The following is a 16,999-nucleotide window of genomic DNA, read 5'->3' on the forward strand; positions in this document are numbered from 1 at the left end:
GGATATTGCGGTCAATTAGGTCCAACGCTTTCTGGAGATCAATTAATAAAAGATTGAACCAAGTATCAGGGTTTTCAAGGTTTTTAAGAACAATGTCAAGAAGACTAACAAGATAATGTGAAGTAGAAATCTCCTTCAGGTTTTCAAGTTGCTGTAAGTCAATAAGTTCAAGAACCTCTGCCTTTAACCAGTTAGCTATGAAACCCTCGTACATTTTTGAAAAAAATGGGGTTAAGGTGATTGATCAGACTCCAGTAAAATCTTTCATGCCTCCCTTCTTTTGGATTGGAGTAATATAGCCTAGCTTCTAACACGACGGGTAACATCCGGAATTACTAATAGCTTTAAAATATTAACAAGGGGCGTTGATAGTTCATCAAGGAATGCTTTTATTAGATCAATTCGGATACCAATAGGACAAATACTAGTTTTTTTCAGTTTCTGTATTTTTTCTATTATTTGATTCTAAAAATTTCCGGGATTTTATCTTTTGGAGTTTCACGGATTTGCTGATTTTCCGAGAGAGGGGGGAACGTTTGCACAATGCTAGCTAGGTGTTTATTAAGCGTATTGGCTGTCTGTTCAGGTGGTTCATCCAGAAGAAAATCAAGGCTCTTGCACAAGCGACCCCCTATTTCTTTCAATTTCTTAAACCATTGCTGAGGTTTGCTCTGTTTTAAGTAATTTAATTTATTCTTACCATAACGCAAAGCAGCACGGCGGATTTTTTTCTTAATTTGCTTACGGAGGGTTAAGGCTTCCTATTTCTTTCCGAGGCGAAAAAGTTTTAGTTTCAAATGGATTATTCCTTTTGTTTTTTCATTAATGTAAGGTTTATCTGAGGAACATACCTTCTTGGTAACCTCTGGGAAACAATTTTGGTAATTTGTCATTAAAATTACCTGCTTTAGAAGTCCGTGTGCACTTCTCAAGTACACAGTCCAGAATGCGGTTGCAAAGCAGCAGTTTGACCTGACTCTCTTCACGGACTTCCTCATCCAGTGTCAATCAAATGGTCTACAAGGGAATGAACATAAATCAAAAGTTCTACGATTCAATCCGTTTAAGCAGGACATTACAATCCCAGATGTGCTGTTTCCAACTGTTTCCTCTGCAACAATCCGAGGTGTAACATTTACATGTGATTGCTCGTTTCAGCTGAATGTTGACAATATTGCACGCAAATGTCACTACTCTATCTAGAGATTAACAAGTGTACGCAGGTTAGGCTTCTCGGATCGCCAGCTCTTACTGGCGTTTATAACCTATATTAGGCCTATTCTCGATATTGCTGTCCCATTTGAGTTCCTCAAGCATAAACACTGCTCACATGTCAGCAAAACTAGAATATATTAAAAAACGTGCTATTAAAATAATATTCGGACCCTGCTTCAACAACCACGAAGGTGCTCTTGGACCCTTGAACTTGATCACATTGTTCGCTCGAAGACGTGATTTAATACTGACATTTGGGAAAGCGCTATTAGCAAACGAGAAGCACTGATCTATATTTCCACCATCTGTACAGACCAGCAGAATTACTAGGTATCAGAATAAACTACAACCCGTTAAATGCTATACGAACAGATTAGTGAACTCCTTGTATTTTGTAAGCGTATTTAACGAGTGATCTTTTATCTCTCTCATTTTTTATTTCTCTTGTAATTGTAAAAGTAGCATAATTTAGCGTTCATTTTACTGCTACGGTACAATAGCTATTCAAATAAACAAATGCAAAATGTTGTCAAAACCTTTATTTTCAAATGACGGATAAATATTGACTTGATGCATAACGTATAAGAATGTACAAATATTAAACGGACAAATTTTGTTGATTTTTTGAAGCAAGTTTGACATAAAAAGACTATTTAATTAATCCTCGGCGTAGCAGGTAATTTTTATTGCTCTTTCTTCTGAAAATATGACTGAGTAAACGAAAGACGAAAGAAAAAATATGTATTTTGTCCTTATATCACAGCTATAAACCCTCTTTTTTTTCAGGAATTGTTTCCAAACCCGTCAAGATGAAGGCTACCACGAAGATGGTCTTTGTGATCCTGGTTTTAAAACGTTGCCAACCTTGGCCTCCTCCTATAGCATTAGTGACGCCCAATTGCCAGATATAGATGCTTTTACAAGCAGATCGAGGCATTTTCACCTAAGTGCCAGTGTCAATGCTGAAACAGGTAATATTTTACGCTTTAGTTTTCGAATCTCTTGTTCAACCAGGGTTGTCACTGGCGTGGGTGAAAATAATGAGACAAGTCACCCAAAACTCTCTAGATTATAGAAAAAATCGCTGATAATGAAAATGTACTTAGATTTGTGTCGTTATCTGGCCTTATTTCTGGTGGATTTTTTAAAGTGGTTTTTTGCTTGGATATATTTAATTTTAGTAGCACGCTGTTGAGTTAAAACCAGGTGATTCAAGTCATAATTTAGTGAAAGACAGCAGAAAATCTAAGGTTCCAAAATAGGATAGCTTTTTTTTTCAGTGGATTTGATTTCAGTTTGTGATGCTAATCCTGACCAGAATATCCTATAATAAACATATTTTTAACATCATAAATTGGTGATTAAAGGGGCACAATATGGACCTATTTGGGTTTGATTCCAATGAAACAAAGGGTATGCTAAAGGTTAATCTGAGGTGTGAATCTGAGGAATGGAGGAACGGAGCCAGGACTTGAAAGAAGCTGATTTGTGCAAGATGCAAACTGTTATTTACATTTTTGACAAACGCTGTATAAAATATTCTGATTGAACTAATTCAGTAATTCTAGTAAAAAGAACTGAAACCAAAAACCAAATGCTACCTTCAAAGGATGTTACGTCAGCAAATATTTTCCACAAGTGCACCAACTCACCTCCTTCTCATGAGATTTCGTAATCCTAATGTTCTTGATCTTCCAGCAGGACCAGGTAATTCCCGCCTCACTTGGCATTTGAAGTTAAGATGTTAGAGGGGAATATGTTGAACCGTAAGCTCCTCAGACTTACGGGAGATTTTCCGTTCTTGTTTTACCGCTTGCTAAGGTGGTGTAACCAACACTTTTACAGACAGCTCGCTTTGATTACTTGAACGAGGAAACTAATTGGGAAAAGGTTCTAAAGAGTATATTCTTTTGGAGCTATATATTCATCTGAATCCGTTTCTCTGATTGGGCTGCTCCAGCTATTTTTTGATTCCTTTAAGTTGAGGTTGGAGTCGATAAAACCTTGTGTTTAAACTTCGTAAAGTACTAGAGGCACTTCGGACACTCGTCCTAGGCCAGGGAAGTTTCGAAAAGCATGTAAAACTGCGCAATGTATTTAAAATTGCCCAAATATGTTTTAATTTTTGGCCTGAAAACTAACTTCAGGAGTTTGAAGCTCTCCTCTCTGAACACCTTCTGACTTTCTTTTGTAAATTTTTATTATGTACATTAATGATTTGAAAGATTTTTTCTGTGTTTCAGACATTCCTATGTCTCCATCGTTTTCATCGTCGGATTTAGCAAAGGATCTTTTTGTTTTGCATTGGATGAATAACAAGGAGATGTATTTTACTATGAGAATTGAACAGCTTTTAGAGGTTAGTTTTTTCTCAGTCCAGAATTGTTTTTTTATTGAATTTTAATTTTATGATCTACTTAGATTCGATTAATAGCCTTATCTATTAATTTAACTGTATTGTGGTGGATGAGCAGTTTGGGGCTAGTTTTTCTGAAAGTATAGGAACAGACTGACGTTATGTCCATGAATGAAAGATTGTGCCAAGTAAGCATTTTTGAGAAGACAAATTTTTTTTGCCTCCCTCTGGCGTTTTGTCTCCCTCTTGTTTTCTTTTGAATAGAAAACAAGTTTGATCTTAACGAATAAGCAACTTTCTCCAAAGCAAATAATATTTAAAATATCTCGTAGAAAAATTCGGAGACCACACTGCCTTTTCATGACAATAAAATAAAAGTTCAAAATAGGGATAAAATCCTTTTTAATAGACAGTGTATAGGAATTCACAAAAATACCAGATATTTCGGTCACATGTACAGTGACCATCATCAGTAGTAAAACTGTAGAAATCATAAGTAGAAACGTCAGTATCATCTGTATATGTGACCGAAATATCTGGTATTTTTGTGAATTTCTATACACTGTATATTAAAAAGGATTTTATACCTATTTTGAACTTTTATTTTATTTAAAATTGCTAAAGCCGAACTAGTCTGCCGTGACGGAACCAATGAAGACAATCTGGAAAAACAACGGATTAATGACCAGTTGGAAGAAAGGCAGAACAATCAACCGGTTATTTCGGTTTTATACAACAAGGCCTCACTAGTGCTCAGCAATAGAGAATCTAAACCATAACAAAAAAAAATAAGATACTTCTTAAAAAAAGGAAAATACTTCTATAAAATTACAGATAAAATAGCACTAAATAGTATAGATACTTCTAGGAAGCTTATAGAAATATCTCGTTTTTTTTTGCAATATATATTGTACTTTCGTGGTTTTATTCATGGAGCAACTATTGTACTTATAGCTTTGACTTCCAAATTTTTTTTTGGAATTTAGATTCCTTCCTTTTTAAAACTAAATTTTGAAAAACAAGTTTTTTCAACTGAAAGTCATCCTCAAAAACATAGTTATTAGATTTTTCGAGTATGTTGAACAACATGGCTTGAATTTTAATCTTAAAATTTGATCGGGTGACTCTGGGGAAAAAAATGAGCTTGGGAGGGGACCTAGTTGCCCTTCAAGTTTTTTGGTCACTTAAAAAGGGTACTGTCACTTTTAATTGCCGTTCGAATGAGCCCTCTCCGCGATATCCTAGGATCGCTGGGTCAATATGATCACCCCTGGAAAACAAAACAAAAACAACAACAAATAAACACGCATCCGTGATCTTTCTTCTTGCAAAAAATACAAAATTCTACATTTTTCAGATAAGAGCTTGAACCCTCTAAAGTGGGGTTCTCTGGTACGCTGAATCTGATGGTGTGATTTTCATTAAGATTCTATTACTTCTAAGGGGGTGTTTCACTCTTTTTTCGGAAATAAGGCAAATTTTCTCAGGCCCGTAACTTTTGATGGGTAAGACGAAACTTGATGAAACTTATATATTTGAAATCAGCATAAAAATCTGATTCTCTTGATGTATCTATTGGTATCAAAATTACCCTTTTTTAGAGTTTCATTTACTATTCAGCGGGGTCGCTCCTTACTTACAGTTCGTTACCACAAACTGTTTGATTTGTTGTGGTTAGGTTCTGTCTTTATCAATGATGAGGACGCCCGATCGCATACAGATTAAACAGTCATTCGATTGTTCTTCTTTTCTTCCTAGCGGCAATAAACCCCTTGTTTTTCAGGATTTTCTTTTTGACCCATTTTTCCGTTTTGCAATTAATGTTGACCCATATATATCCGTGGAAAGAGATTTTTGGGTATAGGATTGTTATACCTATGTCATACCTCTGTATTTAATACTGTCTTATATAATACTTTATGACAATGGATAAAAAATATACTTCTAAGCTGAGATAACGATTCCTACTGTTTCCGTTTTTCTAACCAAAGGTTGTATAAAGAATGATTACCGACTGTTGGATTGTTTTGGAAGGAGTTTGCCTGATAATAGTCTATTGGTTATAGTTATGCCGTCGTGGCACAGACCAATGGATGTATATAAAGTTCTTGCAGTTTGAGTTTGTTTAGTGGTAACCACTAAATGGCTAATGAGCATAATAACCTTTTTTTTAGCTTAATAATAGATATGTGTATTAGTTGTATGTACAAGTTTTTTAAGACGTCGGTTTTGGTTTAATGTAACTGACAACCATTTTTCGTATTTTATGTATGCGTTTTTTCCAAATCAGCCGGAGCTGGTCATAGATTCTGGGGAGGCGCAAACATATACATAAACTACATAAATTCAGGGAAATAATTAGAGTTTTTTGGATTCCCCATTTCTTTATTAAAACTTGTTAAACAAATGCTTGTTAGTCCCTTGGGAATTGTAGTCTGTATTTTTAAAATTGTGTATGTATTTCGCCTTTTATTAAAACTACTTTTACCTCCCCTCCAAAGGAAAAAAAAAAGCGTTTTGGTAGTGTAAGAGCTATAGGAAATGTTCTTGCCAGTCATTTTGATGAGAAACTAGAGGTCTTAGCTAATTATGGGATGTACTTACTTTCAACGGTGGCGGACTAAAGTTTGATTCAACAGATTATGCCTCATCGGTGCTGATTTACTCCAAAGTCTCTTATTCAAATTAAGTCTACACTGTAATTACTTCCGATTTGAACAGAAAATTTTGTGTATGTGTATAAAATTGACAATATTGTAGATATTTAAAAGAAAATAGTTGAAATTCTTCTTTTTTTACCATACACGGATTCTAGACGAGGTTAGTACGTCTAATGGGTCGGGTTGGATAGATTCGCCTGTTTTTTCATCATTAATGATCAGAAACTGCAAAATATTTTGAGTAATATATTACACTTTACATTGAAGAAATTCATTTTTCATTCAACGAAATATATTTTCAAGTAAAATTGCCATGCTAAAAACGGAAGAGCTCTCGGGCTTATCCTAATTGTATGATTGTTAGCGAAAATAATTTTTTAGGTGTTTAGCGGGGACACTCATTTGCCCAAGGATTTACATTGCATAACATCAAATCGTGGGCTTTATTTAGGTATAATATAAGTAAAGTAAAGGTAGGTCGTCTTTCAGATGGAGACGTGACATTGGAAATTTTTGTCCCAATCATGAACAAGTCTTTTCTATCCATTATGAAGAAAAATATGAATACAATTTTGAACAGTGACTAAGGATCCACAAGAAGAACCGTTCTCACTTTCCAAGTCATTTTCGGCCGAAAGTTTCAGACGCACCTTTTTGATTTTTAGCCTGATGAAGTCTATCTTTCGTCACATCAATTTTGTTTATATGTAATTGGTAAATATCCGTAACGCGCCGTTGATTGCTCATCTGAAAAAGTCAGATGATGTCACACCATGGGTAAATGAAGCGAGTATTTCTCCTGAGTACTTTTACAATCAGTCAGTTGTTTTTTCGATGCTTTCAAGAGTGTATATGTTTGTTATAAACTATTATGCCTGAAGGTGACCAAGTATTTCTCATAGCTATTGCATATAATCAGTAGGTTCCATTAAGATATTAGGAGTTTTGTAATTTTTTGTCTCATGATGGGATGATGACATTAAAACTTTCAGAAAAATTTTCTTTTTTGGGGGTGGGGGTTTAAGGGGACTTGTATATTTAGACAGGGGCAGCGCTTCTTTTTAATATGGTCCCCATAAGAGAGCATACGCCGCGATTTCTTTCCTTTTTTATGCGTGTCGTCCAATAAGTTCTTTGACTTGTAAACAAAGTCTGTGAAATTAGCAACATTGCTGAGGAAACCATGGCTTGTTAGAAGTTGATTCCCATGGCGATGCTGAACTGGAATACTGTAAATTTTGTTTCTTTACAGTCTAGAATTTGCGTAAAATACTTAGACCTTGAAGCATTTGTGAATCCTTTTTAATTCCAAAATTAATTTTGAATGTCAGATATTATATAGATGGTGATATAGATAGTATAGATGGTGTTTCTACTTTTCTACAGTTACTCTGTGAGACGAATCAGTTTGGTAATACAGAACCCAGAGTTAGGACTCAACTGCGGTAACACACTGTATGGTTTGGAACTTGATTCCGGTGGTTGTTCGAAAGTGTCAAGAAGAAGAAGAAGAGATGAAATACGTTTTTATCTGTTAGTGTTTCTCAATTTTAGGAGTTTGCAAACGAATTAGATGTTGATGTGGAAAATGAAATGAATACTCAACAAACAAGTACACCCCAATCAGACCTGGGACTAACAAAGAGATCAATGAGAGCTACCACTGGAGACTTGACAAAGTTTATGAAGCCTTCGCCTAAACCTGACGATATATTTAATGAAATCGGCCTTGAAGCCTCCACGCCCTCTGGTTTAAGGTAAGCTCCATTAGTAGGAAAGCGTAGAGTCGTTATTCCTGTTTATTTTGCTGTGAAATGAAATACTTCACTTCAAGGCTGAACTTTGAGACAAGACAAGGCTGAACTTTTATGACATCGTTTTTAGGTAATTAAAATTTGTATGTGATCAGAGAATACAGAATAATATGCATTATATTTAATATTTTAATAATAATTGGTTACCGCAATATATGGTTTTTGAAATGATTCGTATCGATTGAAAATAGAATATCTTCAAATCGAGGAGAGGTTATTAAAAGGTGGACGTCAAGATTGGTGGTGTTGTGCGCTGTTAGTAAGGTAGGCTAGTACGCTGGTGGTACAAGAGACATACGGTTCATTGTCGCTCATGATTAGTTATTTGACTAAAATTCGTAAGAAAAAGTAGTCTTTTGAAAACAGAAATTTTTTATAGAAACACATTCTTAAGAAACATAAAATTCCAAATTCGCAAACAATTTCTATTATATTCACTTCGCTTACCTGGGTAGTATTAAAGTTAAGATAATGGATACAGTGGAGATATTAAAAGTATAATAGACAAGGGTCTGGGTGTTTCTTCACAGTTGGAAGAATGGTAAAGGAGGTCTGTGAACCAAGATTAGAATATTGGAAGCTACAGTGATGACAGTGGTCAATTATGTTTCTAAAACATGGATAAGATAAGATATTTACTTCAAAAAGATCGCTATCATAAGCCCACAAAGGGCCGAATTTGGACTTTGGGGTCGACAATATAAATGGTTGCACTAAAACTGGCAAAAATGCAAAGGACAACAACGAAATAGAAAAATCACAATGAGCAATCATTTAAAAGTCAATAATTAAAACTGTAAAAAGTCAATTAAAAAATTAAAAAGACAAAAACTGGTCAAACTAAACTTAAACAAATGCAGATCAGAAAAAGAATTAGAACGGGCATAAAAAAAGGGGGGAATAAGTAACACTACACAAAAAAAAGAGTAAGACATTAATACATTTAAATTAAAGGGGATACTAAGAAAATGTCAATAATTCAACTACAGTAAGTCAATAAAAGAGTTAAAAACAATAAAAACTGGCCAAGAAAGGGGGGGGACAAAAACAAAAAAAAAACCCGTAAAAAGAACGAAAAATAAAATATAAAAAAAATACAAGGGGAACTAAAAAAAGAGAGGGGGGGGGGCAAGCAAATGAGTGCAGGAACCTAGGCAGTACCATCAGCTAATAAACAAAAAAGAGGGAAAAAAGAAACTATTGAGACATTTTATTCATTTTTTCTGTAATGAAGGGGATAAAAGTTCTTTCGTATCTGGAAGTAACGCAGCGAATGGGGGACAAAGCAGGGATGGGCTCAGAAACAGCTCGAGGCGGCCGTAATCTGGATGGGGAGTGACGTTTGGGGAAAATACTTGCCGTCTGAGGGTTTGTTATGGCATTTTTTTCAAAACAGAGGCACAACGAAACCCTCCTTTGCTCCAGGGTTTTCAGACTAGCTTTTTTTAGGAGCAGAGAGTACGGCACCTTGCCTTCTTTGAAAATTATTCGCAAGGCCCTTTTTTGAATTGATTCGATTTTTTCCGATTCTTCGCGAGAGATATCAGGGTGCCAAACTGGACAAGCATACTCTAGATGCTGGCGGACAAAAGACGTAAATTCTTAAGGAGTTGGAAGGGGGGACGCTAAATTTATTTAGGAGCTTAAGGAAGGCGATAGACGAATTATCTATATGGATGATGTATTAAACATGGATATCCCACTTTAAATTTGAAGAAATTGGGACGCCAAGTAGTTTAAATGAGGAAACACAAATTTTAGGAGGGATAGGATTAAGAAAGTATGGCGAGGATTTGAGGAAACAAATGGACATTATCATGGACTTAGAGGCGTTTACTGTCATGTATAAGTCCAAAGCCTCGTCTCCAATTTAATTGAGGATACTCATAGGGTCACTTATTAAATTTCTTAATCAACTTTCAAAAACCCTTAGGTCAACAACAAATTTCCAACGGTAAGGAAATTCCTTTGCGAGGTTGTTGATAATTACTGAAAAAAGGAGGGGACCTAGGAGAGTACCTTGGGGTATGCCATTGTGGACGGGGAGAGGATTTGAATAATGATTTTGGTATTTGACAACTTGCGATCTATTTGTTAAGAAGGAGGCAACTAATTTCACCAGTAAGGGATCAATATTGAACTCGTTGACAAGTTTCTCAATTAAAATACTGTGGTTAACAAGGTCGAATGCTTTCTGAAGGTCGATGGAAATTATATTTAGCGAGGAACTAGGCTTTTCGAGGATTTTCCCGATGTGGTCAATAAGAGAAACGAGGTAAAGGAAGTAGAGGTAGATTTTAGGTTCCCGAATTGCTTCAAGTCAGTAAGAGGTAGGATTTTTTTCTTTTAGCCAGTCTGCAAGGAATCCTTCATAAAGTTTCGAGAAAATAGGAGTAAGAGTAAAAGGACAGACGCCTTCAAAACCAAGCTTTTCGTTTTTCTTTTTCAAAGGGATTATGAAACCCTGTTTCCAAATTGTAGGAATTTGCCCAGACTCGGTAATCTCGTTAAACAGGAAAGACAAGGGCTTAGCCAAGAAATCATCGAAGGCATGGACGTTCCGCAAGACGGAGGAGGCTTTGTTAGATGTTTTTCAGAGTAACTATCTATGAATTCTTTTGAGTACCTGTCTGACTGACCATGTTTCAAACAGAAAGCTGTACAAAAAATGTGATTCTATCGCTCTTTCTAGGGCTATAATGGGAGAAATGTTGAGATCTATAGGACGTGGATGAAGAATGAGATATTGACGAATGTCGCCCTTTTCGGCCAATCATCTAGGGCCAAATAAAAAGCAGATCACCCTCCAAATGGAGTTGGAGGAGGTTGCAAGGAAGAATGTAAGGGAAATTAAAACTTCTCGGAAGAGTGTAAAGAGGAAGACATTGAATTGATTAGGTCGGAGGGTGAGCTTGCGTAGCTGTGTTGGCCTCAGGCGGCTTGGTGCTGCAGTGAGTTGTTAGTAGTAGTAATAGTTATATTACATATGAAGAGTCCTATGATCTTTTCATTTCACTAAAATTTATCATATTATCTCCTATTCGAATCTGGACTTAAATTAGATATAGTGAATTATTTTGGGGCCATGGAACGTAAATAAAAAACATGCGGACCTAATTTTTTTTTATGGAGTCTCTAATATCAGCTATTGACACGACCATAAAAAAGCTTATTTTTCAGCTCCTCATCTGCTTCAATAGCAAGCACGCCTTGTCCAACAACACAAACCAAACCAGGATTAGATGCTTTTGACAGGAAAGTTGAGGAGTTGCTACAGGAATGGCACAAGGGAGTGGATTTACTATTTGCAGTTCATCCAGAGGATGGGAGTCTCCTTGTTTGGTAGTATTCTTGCTATTGCATTAGAATCCTTTCAAGTTGACTAATTTTTGTAAAGAAAATGAACAAAATTCCTACTATTTTTTTTTTATTCAAATAAAACTTTAAAAAATAAATATTAAACTTGACGCTATACTGTCGCACTCGGACGTCTATAAAACTTAAACGAATTCCAGCAAATTAACATATCACAAACAACAAACATCCAGTAGTCAGATACAGAAAATCATAATGTCAGATATCATAATGAAATATCATAATGAAAAATATCATAATTCCAGTAACCTGGTTTTCATCTGAAGGCAAAAAAATCTTAATAAATTATCTTGCGAAAGCATAACTACTGGAGCACCATCTTTATAAACAAAGTTTGTATTTGTAGAAGAGGAAAAAGAGGAATTTTGGCCTATGATACCTATTGTTTTGGCTCTCTACACTTATGTTTATTTGTTATTACAAACTGTGTCTAAGAAATATTTCATTTTAGTTTGTGTCTTATCCGATTATTCAAAAGAGAGAGAGAGAGAGAGAGAGAGAGAGAGAGAGAGAGAGAGAGAGAGAGAGAGAGAGAGAGAGAGAGAGAGAGAGAGAGAGAGAGAGAGAGAGAGAGAGAGAGAGAGAGAGAGAGAGAGAGAGAGAGAGAGAGAGAGAGAGAGAGAGAGAGAGAGAGAGAGAGAGAGAGAGAGAGAGAGAGAGAGAGAGAGAGAGAGAGAGAGAGAGAGAGAGAGAGAGAGAGAGAGAGAGAGAGAGAGAGAGAGAGAGAGAGAGAGAGAGAGAGAGAGAGAGAGAGAGAGAGAGAGAGAGAGAGAGAGAGAGAGAGAGAGAGAGAGAGAGAGAGAGAGAGAGAGAGAGAGAGAGAGAGAGAGAGAGAGAGAGAGAGAGAGAGAGAGAGAGAGAGAGAGAGAGAGAGAGAGAGAGAGAGAGAGAGAGAGAGAGAGAGAGAGAGAGAGAGAGAGAGAGAGAGAGAGAGAGAGAGAGAGAGAGAGAGAGAGAGAGAGAGAGAGAGAGAGAGAGAGAGAGAGAGAGAGAGAGAGAGAGAGAGAGAGAGAGAGAGAGAGAGAGAGAGAGAGAGAGAGAGAGAGAGAGAGAGAGAGAGAGAGAGAGAGAGAGAGAGAGAGAGAGAGAGAGAGAGAGAGAGAGAGAGAGAGAGAGAGAGAGAGAGAGAGAGAGAGAGAGAGAGAGAGAGAGAGAGAGAGAGAGAGAGAGAGAGAGAGAGAGAGAGAGAGAGAGAGAGAGAGAGAGAGAGAGAGAGAGAGAGAGAGAGAGAGAGAGAGAGAGAGAGAGAGAGAGAGAGAGAGAGAGAGAGAGAGAGAGAGAGAGAGAGAGAGAGAGAGAGAGAGAGAGAGAGAGAGAGAGAGAGAGAGAGAGAGAGAGAGAGAGAGAGAGAGAGAGAGAGAGAGAGAGAGAGAGAGAGAGAGCGAGAGAGAGAGAGAGAGAGAGAGAGAAAGAGAGGGAGAAAGAGAGAAGAGAGAGAAAGAGAAAGAGAAAGAGAAAGAGAAAGAGAGAGAGAGAGAGAGAAGAGAGAAAAAAAAAAAAACAGAACAAAAAATTAGTTTACTTGAAATGAAAAATTTGCAGCAACACGATCAAAATATTTTTCTTCGTCAAAATCATCTTTTCCTTTTTCATTTTTTCCAGGAAGATCAAAATTTGATCTTCCTCCATTAAATGTAAATGTTTAACGTACGCAACGAAAGAAAAATTTCTATTTGATATATGTTTTCACTCACAAATCACAATGCACAATGAAAAATAGAAAAAGAGAATAAAGAAGAATTTTTCTTTTTCATAAAGAAAAAGAGAATATCTTACTAGTAGATATTAGTCGATTCATTTTGGAGAATAAACAATCATATTAAATTTTTCCTAACGATCTGGGCAAAAACAGAACTATCGGAATATTATCTTCATTATTGAAATTTACGTTTGGGTGTGTGTGTGTTTGTGGGGGGGGGGGGTCGATAGTGCTTCTTTGATACCTCTGCTTTTGGATCCAATTATTTTCTACCTTATCTGATCATTTATAATAAACATCAACTTACATTGGAAGAAAAATATTTTCCACTATTTCGAAGAGCTGGATGAATGTATATCACTATTTGGAAAAGGTGGATGAATGTATATCAGCATTTTGAGTGATGAAGAACACATAAAATAAGTTACTTGTATCAATAATAACCAGGTAAACTGTACGATATCTTTTTAATATTCTTTTCACTGTAGTTTATGTTGTTTCATTGAATCTTGATGTTACTCACCCTTTTTTAGATAGTCTCTCATTACCTTCTCTGTAATTTTAAGACCACGCTTGACATTTTTAGCTTCAGTGTATCATTGAGTTTTGATATCAAACTGATGTCGCTGATTTTTTGTACTTGACTAAAGATATTTGTAATTAACTGGAGAATAATAGTAGTATATTTTACTTTTATTTTAATTACCATTACCATTGATTTTATTTTAATAAACGAGCTATTAGGTGGACAGAAACCCCATAGATGCTTGATACTGTGAGTTACTGTTTAAGTTACTGTGATCCTGCTTCATGCGATAGTCGTATCTACACTTAATATATAACAAAAAACTAAAGTATAAGCCTATGTCTAAAGTATAGACTTATGCCGACTTAAATGCTCCGAGGGTCATTCATACCCTGCGGTTTATGTATTTGATATTCGCCAGACAGATGAAAAAAAAAGAAGTCGGTTCGCGATTACCATTGTGACTGTTGTGTAATGAGTTATGTAATTTTGAGGGATTTTGAGTACACTGTTTAATTTTCCAGGACAGCTCATTATGTTGATGAACAACAGCCTGGGACATTCAGACAAGTTGGAATTTCACTAAGTTCCCGCCTTCCAAATGCTCTCTCCAAAGGGGATGCTGCTACTTTATCTCCATTTATCTGTTTGTATAATGCTTGTCATAAGTTTGATATAAGTCAAGTCGTTGAAAAATTAAAAGAGAAGAATTTAGCAGTGAAGTTTACAGAAGAAGAAGAAGAAAGAGAGAAGTTTACAGTGAGAGAAGAAGATGAAGAAGAGCTGGAAAGTGATTCCGATAAGGAAAGTGAAGCACCAACAGTGACCAAAATTTGCCGTCGAGTATCTATAATTGAAGATGAGACAACCACTAAAGCTGTTTCGGAGGATTATCTAACCTCTGAAGATCCGTTTACTCCTGGACCTTCACCAGTTATATCTGTGGTCACTAAACACACAAACGGAACTATGAATCTGTGGCATTTAACTTTTGAAGATAATAGTCAATTTTCACAGTTATTAAGCATAAGACATGCCACACGAATATCAGGTCATCGCCACACTGTAAAAACTGTGGCATCGCATCCTGTGCTTCCATTAATGCTAACTTCATCGCATCATTACCAAGGACCTACTTACATTAAAGCTTTCCAGAGTGAGCTAATCCTTTGGCGTGTAGACACAGTCGGTCCCCTCTGTCGCTCGGGTGGGGTATCTGAACTTGCTAGAATTGATTCGAGTGATCCGATGGCCTTTTCTTACGTTGAGTGGATTCCAACTTTGCTACCCGGATTTAGTGGAACGACATCTTCAAGTTCAAGTGCATGTTTTTTAGCCTCTAATGGAAAGAACTTGACGATTTATCAAGCCATTATGGACTCGAAACCGTTTATTTTAAGACAAGAAGATATTATGACACAGATGGAAGATAAGACAGTCCAACATGAGCTGACCACTTTTCGTTTGGGACTTATTATTCCCTTGACGACAATTAATGATGCCATTTTAAATACGAATGATATAAAATTTATGCATGTTTTTCAAGAGCAGTTTATCACAGGAGATCGAGAGCGGCTAAAGGAGATGGTATCGCAAGAGCAAGATACAAGTTTTACTTCCAGTGCATTTAAGGGTAAGTTCCGTTTCCAAATTGTTTTTTTTTTATAATGCAAAGAAATGTCTTTTGACGCTTGTTCAAAATATGTGCACTTTAGTAAATTTGGTCTTTCTACTCAGAAGAAATTTTCTTTTTAAGGAATCCCTGCTTTCAAAAGTATTTTCTAATGCAAGTAATATTTAATTGGCAGCTCCGAAGTCAATGGAGATCATTAAATATTTGGAATCTTCCTGAAATCTTGAGCGTTTAATTTTTTTCCTTGCATCAAAATGAATGTGAAATGTCCGTTAGATCATAACTTTTCAAGAAAAGCTTCATAGTACCCTTTGAAATGGTTCTCTCCTGCACGCTCCGTATGTAGAAGGCCGTACTGTCTTTCCATTTACACTTGAAACAAAAATCGATATGTAACGGTTACAATTTTTTAAGACTGAAAAATGAAAAATAAACTCGTTAATACCAAGTTAATTATAAAAGTCTGAATATTATTTGCACTGATGCCAGCAATTAGGGGAATAAGGGTTAACATGGCAAGGTAAAATTGACCACCCCCCTACCTGGAAAATTTGTGCATTAGAACGTCTCTGTATTTTCGGTGCTGTGTTATGTCTTTTTTTTCAGCCTTCTACGGATAGTCTTTCCCAAGTAGTTTTGAAATGAAACGAAACTTAGAGAGGGCAATGTTTCGAAATTAAAGTTTAAACTGTTTCAGTTCTAATTAAGCTACTTCTCATACCAGCGCGCAAGCTTATTGATACATTTTCCAGACACATACGCATACTTTTTTCCTGGGGGGGGGGGGGTAATAATCACCAAAGATTGCAGGAGAGAGCCAATTATAGCAAAAATGTATCTTATAATTGGAGTAAAAAGTGTCCCGAATTCAAGATAAATTAGGACTTGGAAGGGGCTGAGGCCTTTCAAGTCCCCCTTTCACTCCTGTGTACGTTCCTACCTTCTTCATTAAATTCTGCCGCTTGAGATTTCTCGCGTGGATTTCTTTCGTGTCACACGGACTGCTTCTTCTGTGTTAATGGAGGGGGGTGTTTGTGATATACGGAGGCATGTCACTGATCACGTATTGCCCCTCCTCTTACTTTCTCTCAAAATAGGGTTCTTAAAATGTCACTGCTCATCAAACCTTTCAACAAACTGTAAGTAAAGAGCAATTCACACCAATAGTAACCAAAACTCTAGAAAACTGAAGTTTAAAAACGGCATATGCAGGAAAAACACCCTCAAAAAGTGATCCAATCTTAAAAAATTTGAATTTTTTTTAATTTTTGAAATCAAATCAAAAACAAAAATTAGGCCATCAAATTCTGGATTCCTGAAGGCGAATTTTCTTATCATTCGTGTCATGTGCACGTTCTCGTTTGAAATTTTTTCTACCCCAAGGATGATCGCATCGAGCCAGTGGTAGTGGAATTTCGACTTGGGTCTCATTCGAAAAGGAATTGCGAGCATTAGTGCCCTTTTAAAGATCAGAAATTGCTCAGAGGGTAACTAGACCCCCCCATCCTTTTTTGTCCCGGGTGCCCATCTTGGTCAAACATGACATCGTGTTAGAGTTTAAAGGCAGCCATTTTGGTTAAAAAGTTGCAATCAGGGCCACGCTAAAATGGTGCAGGGCCTTGGGGAAACTAAATTTTGCGAGGCCCTTGACACTACATATTCCATCGATATTATTAGATTTTATCGGTATATTGGGTCACACTGGGACGCGTCATTGCGAT

At 36.4% G+C, this 16,999-nt stretch overlaps 1 protein-coding gene across 1 annotated transcript in view; it reads left to right on the top strand.

Moving 5' to 3' along the window:
* Rbcn-3A (rabconnectin-3 alpha) overlaps window positions 1-16,999 on the top strand; it is a 179,519-nt gene that overhangs the window by 31,550 nt on the left and 130,970 nt on the right. The window contains exons 10-14 of the mRNA XM_089094941.1: window positions 2,002-2,186; window positions 3,459-3,574; window positions 7,786-7,988; window positions 11,226-11,387; window positions 14,170-15,278. Of these exons, the coding sequence (XP_088951067.1) occupies window positions 2,002-2,186; window positions 3,459-3,574; window positions 7,786-7,988; window positions 11,226-11,387; window positions 14,170-15,278 (1,775 nt within the window). The remainder of the gene's footprint in view (window positions 1-2,001; window positions 2,187-3,458; window positions 3,575-7,785; window positions 7,989-11,225; window positions 11,388-14,169; window positions 15,279-16,999) is intronic.

This window comes from Artemia sp. Qi Xiang Cuo, chromosome 9 (assembly GCF_049724085.1).
Source record: "Artemia sp. Qi Xiang Cuo chromosome 9, ASM4972408v1, whole genome shotgun sequence".
Lineage (NCBI taxonomy): Eukaryota > Metazoa > Arthropoda > Branchiopoda > Anostraca > Artemiidae > Artemia > Artemia sp. Qi Xiang Cuo.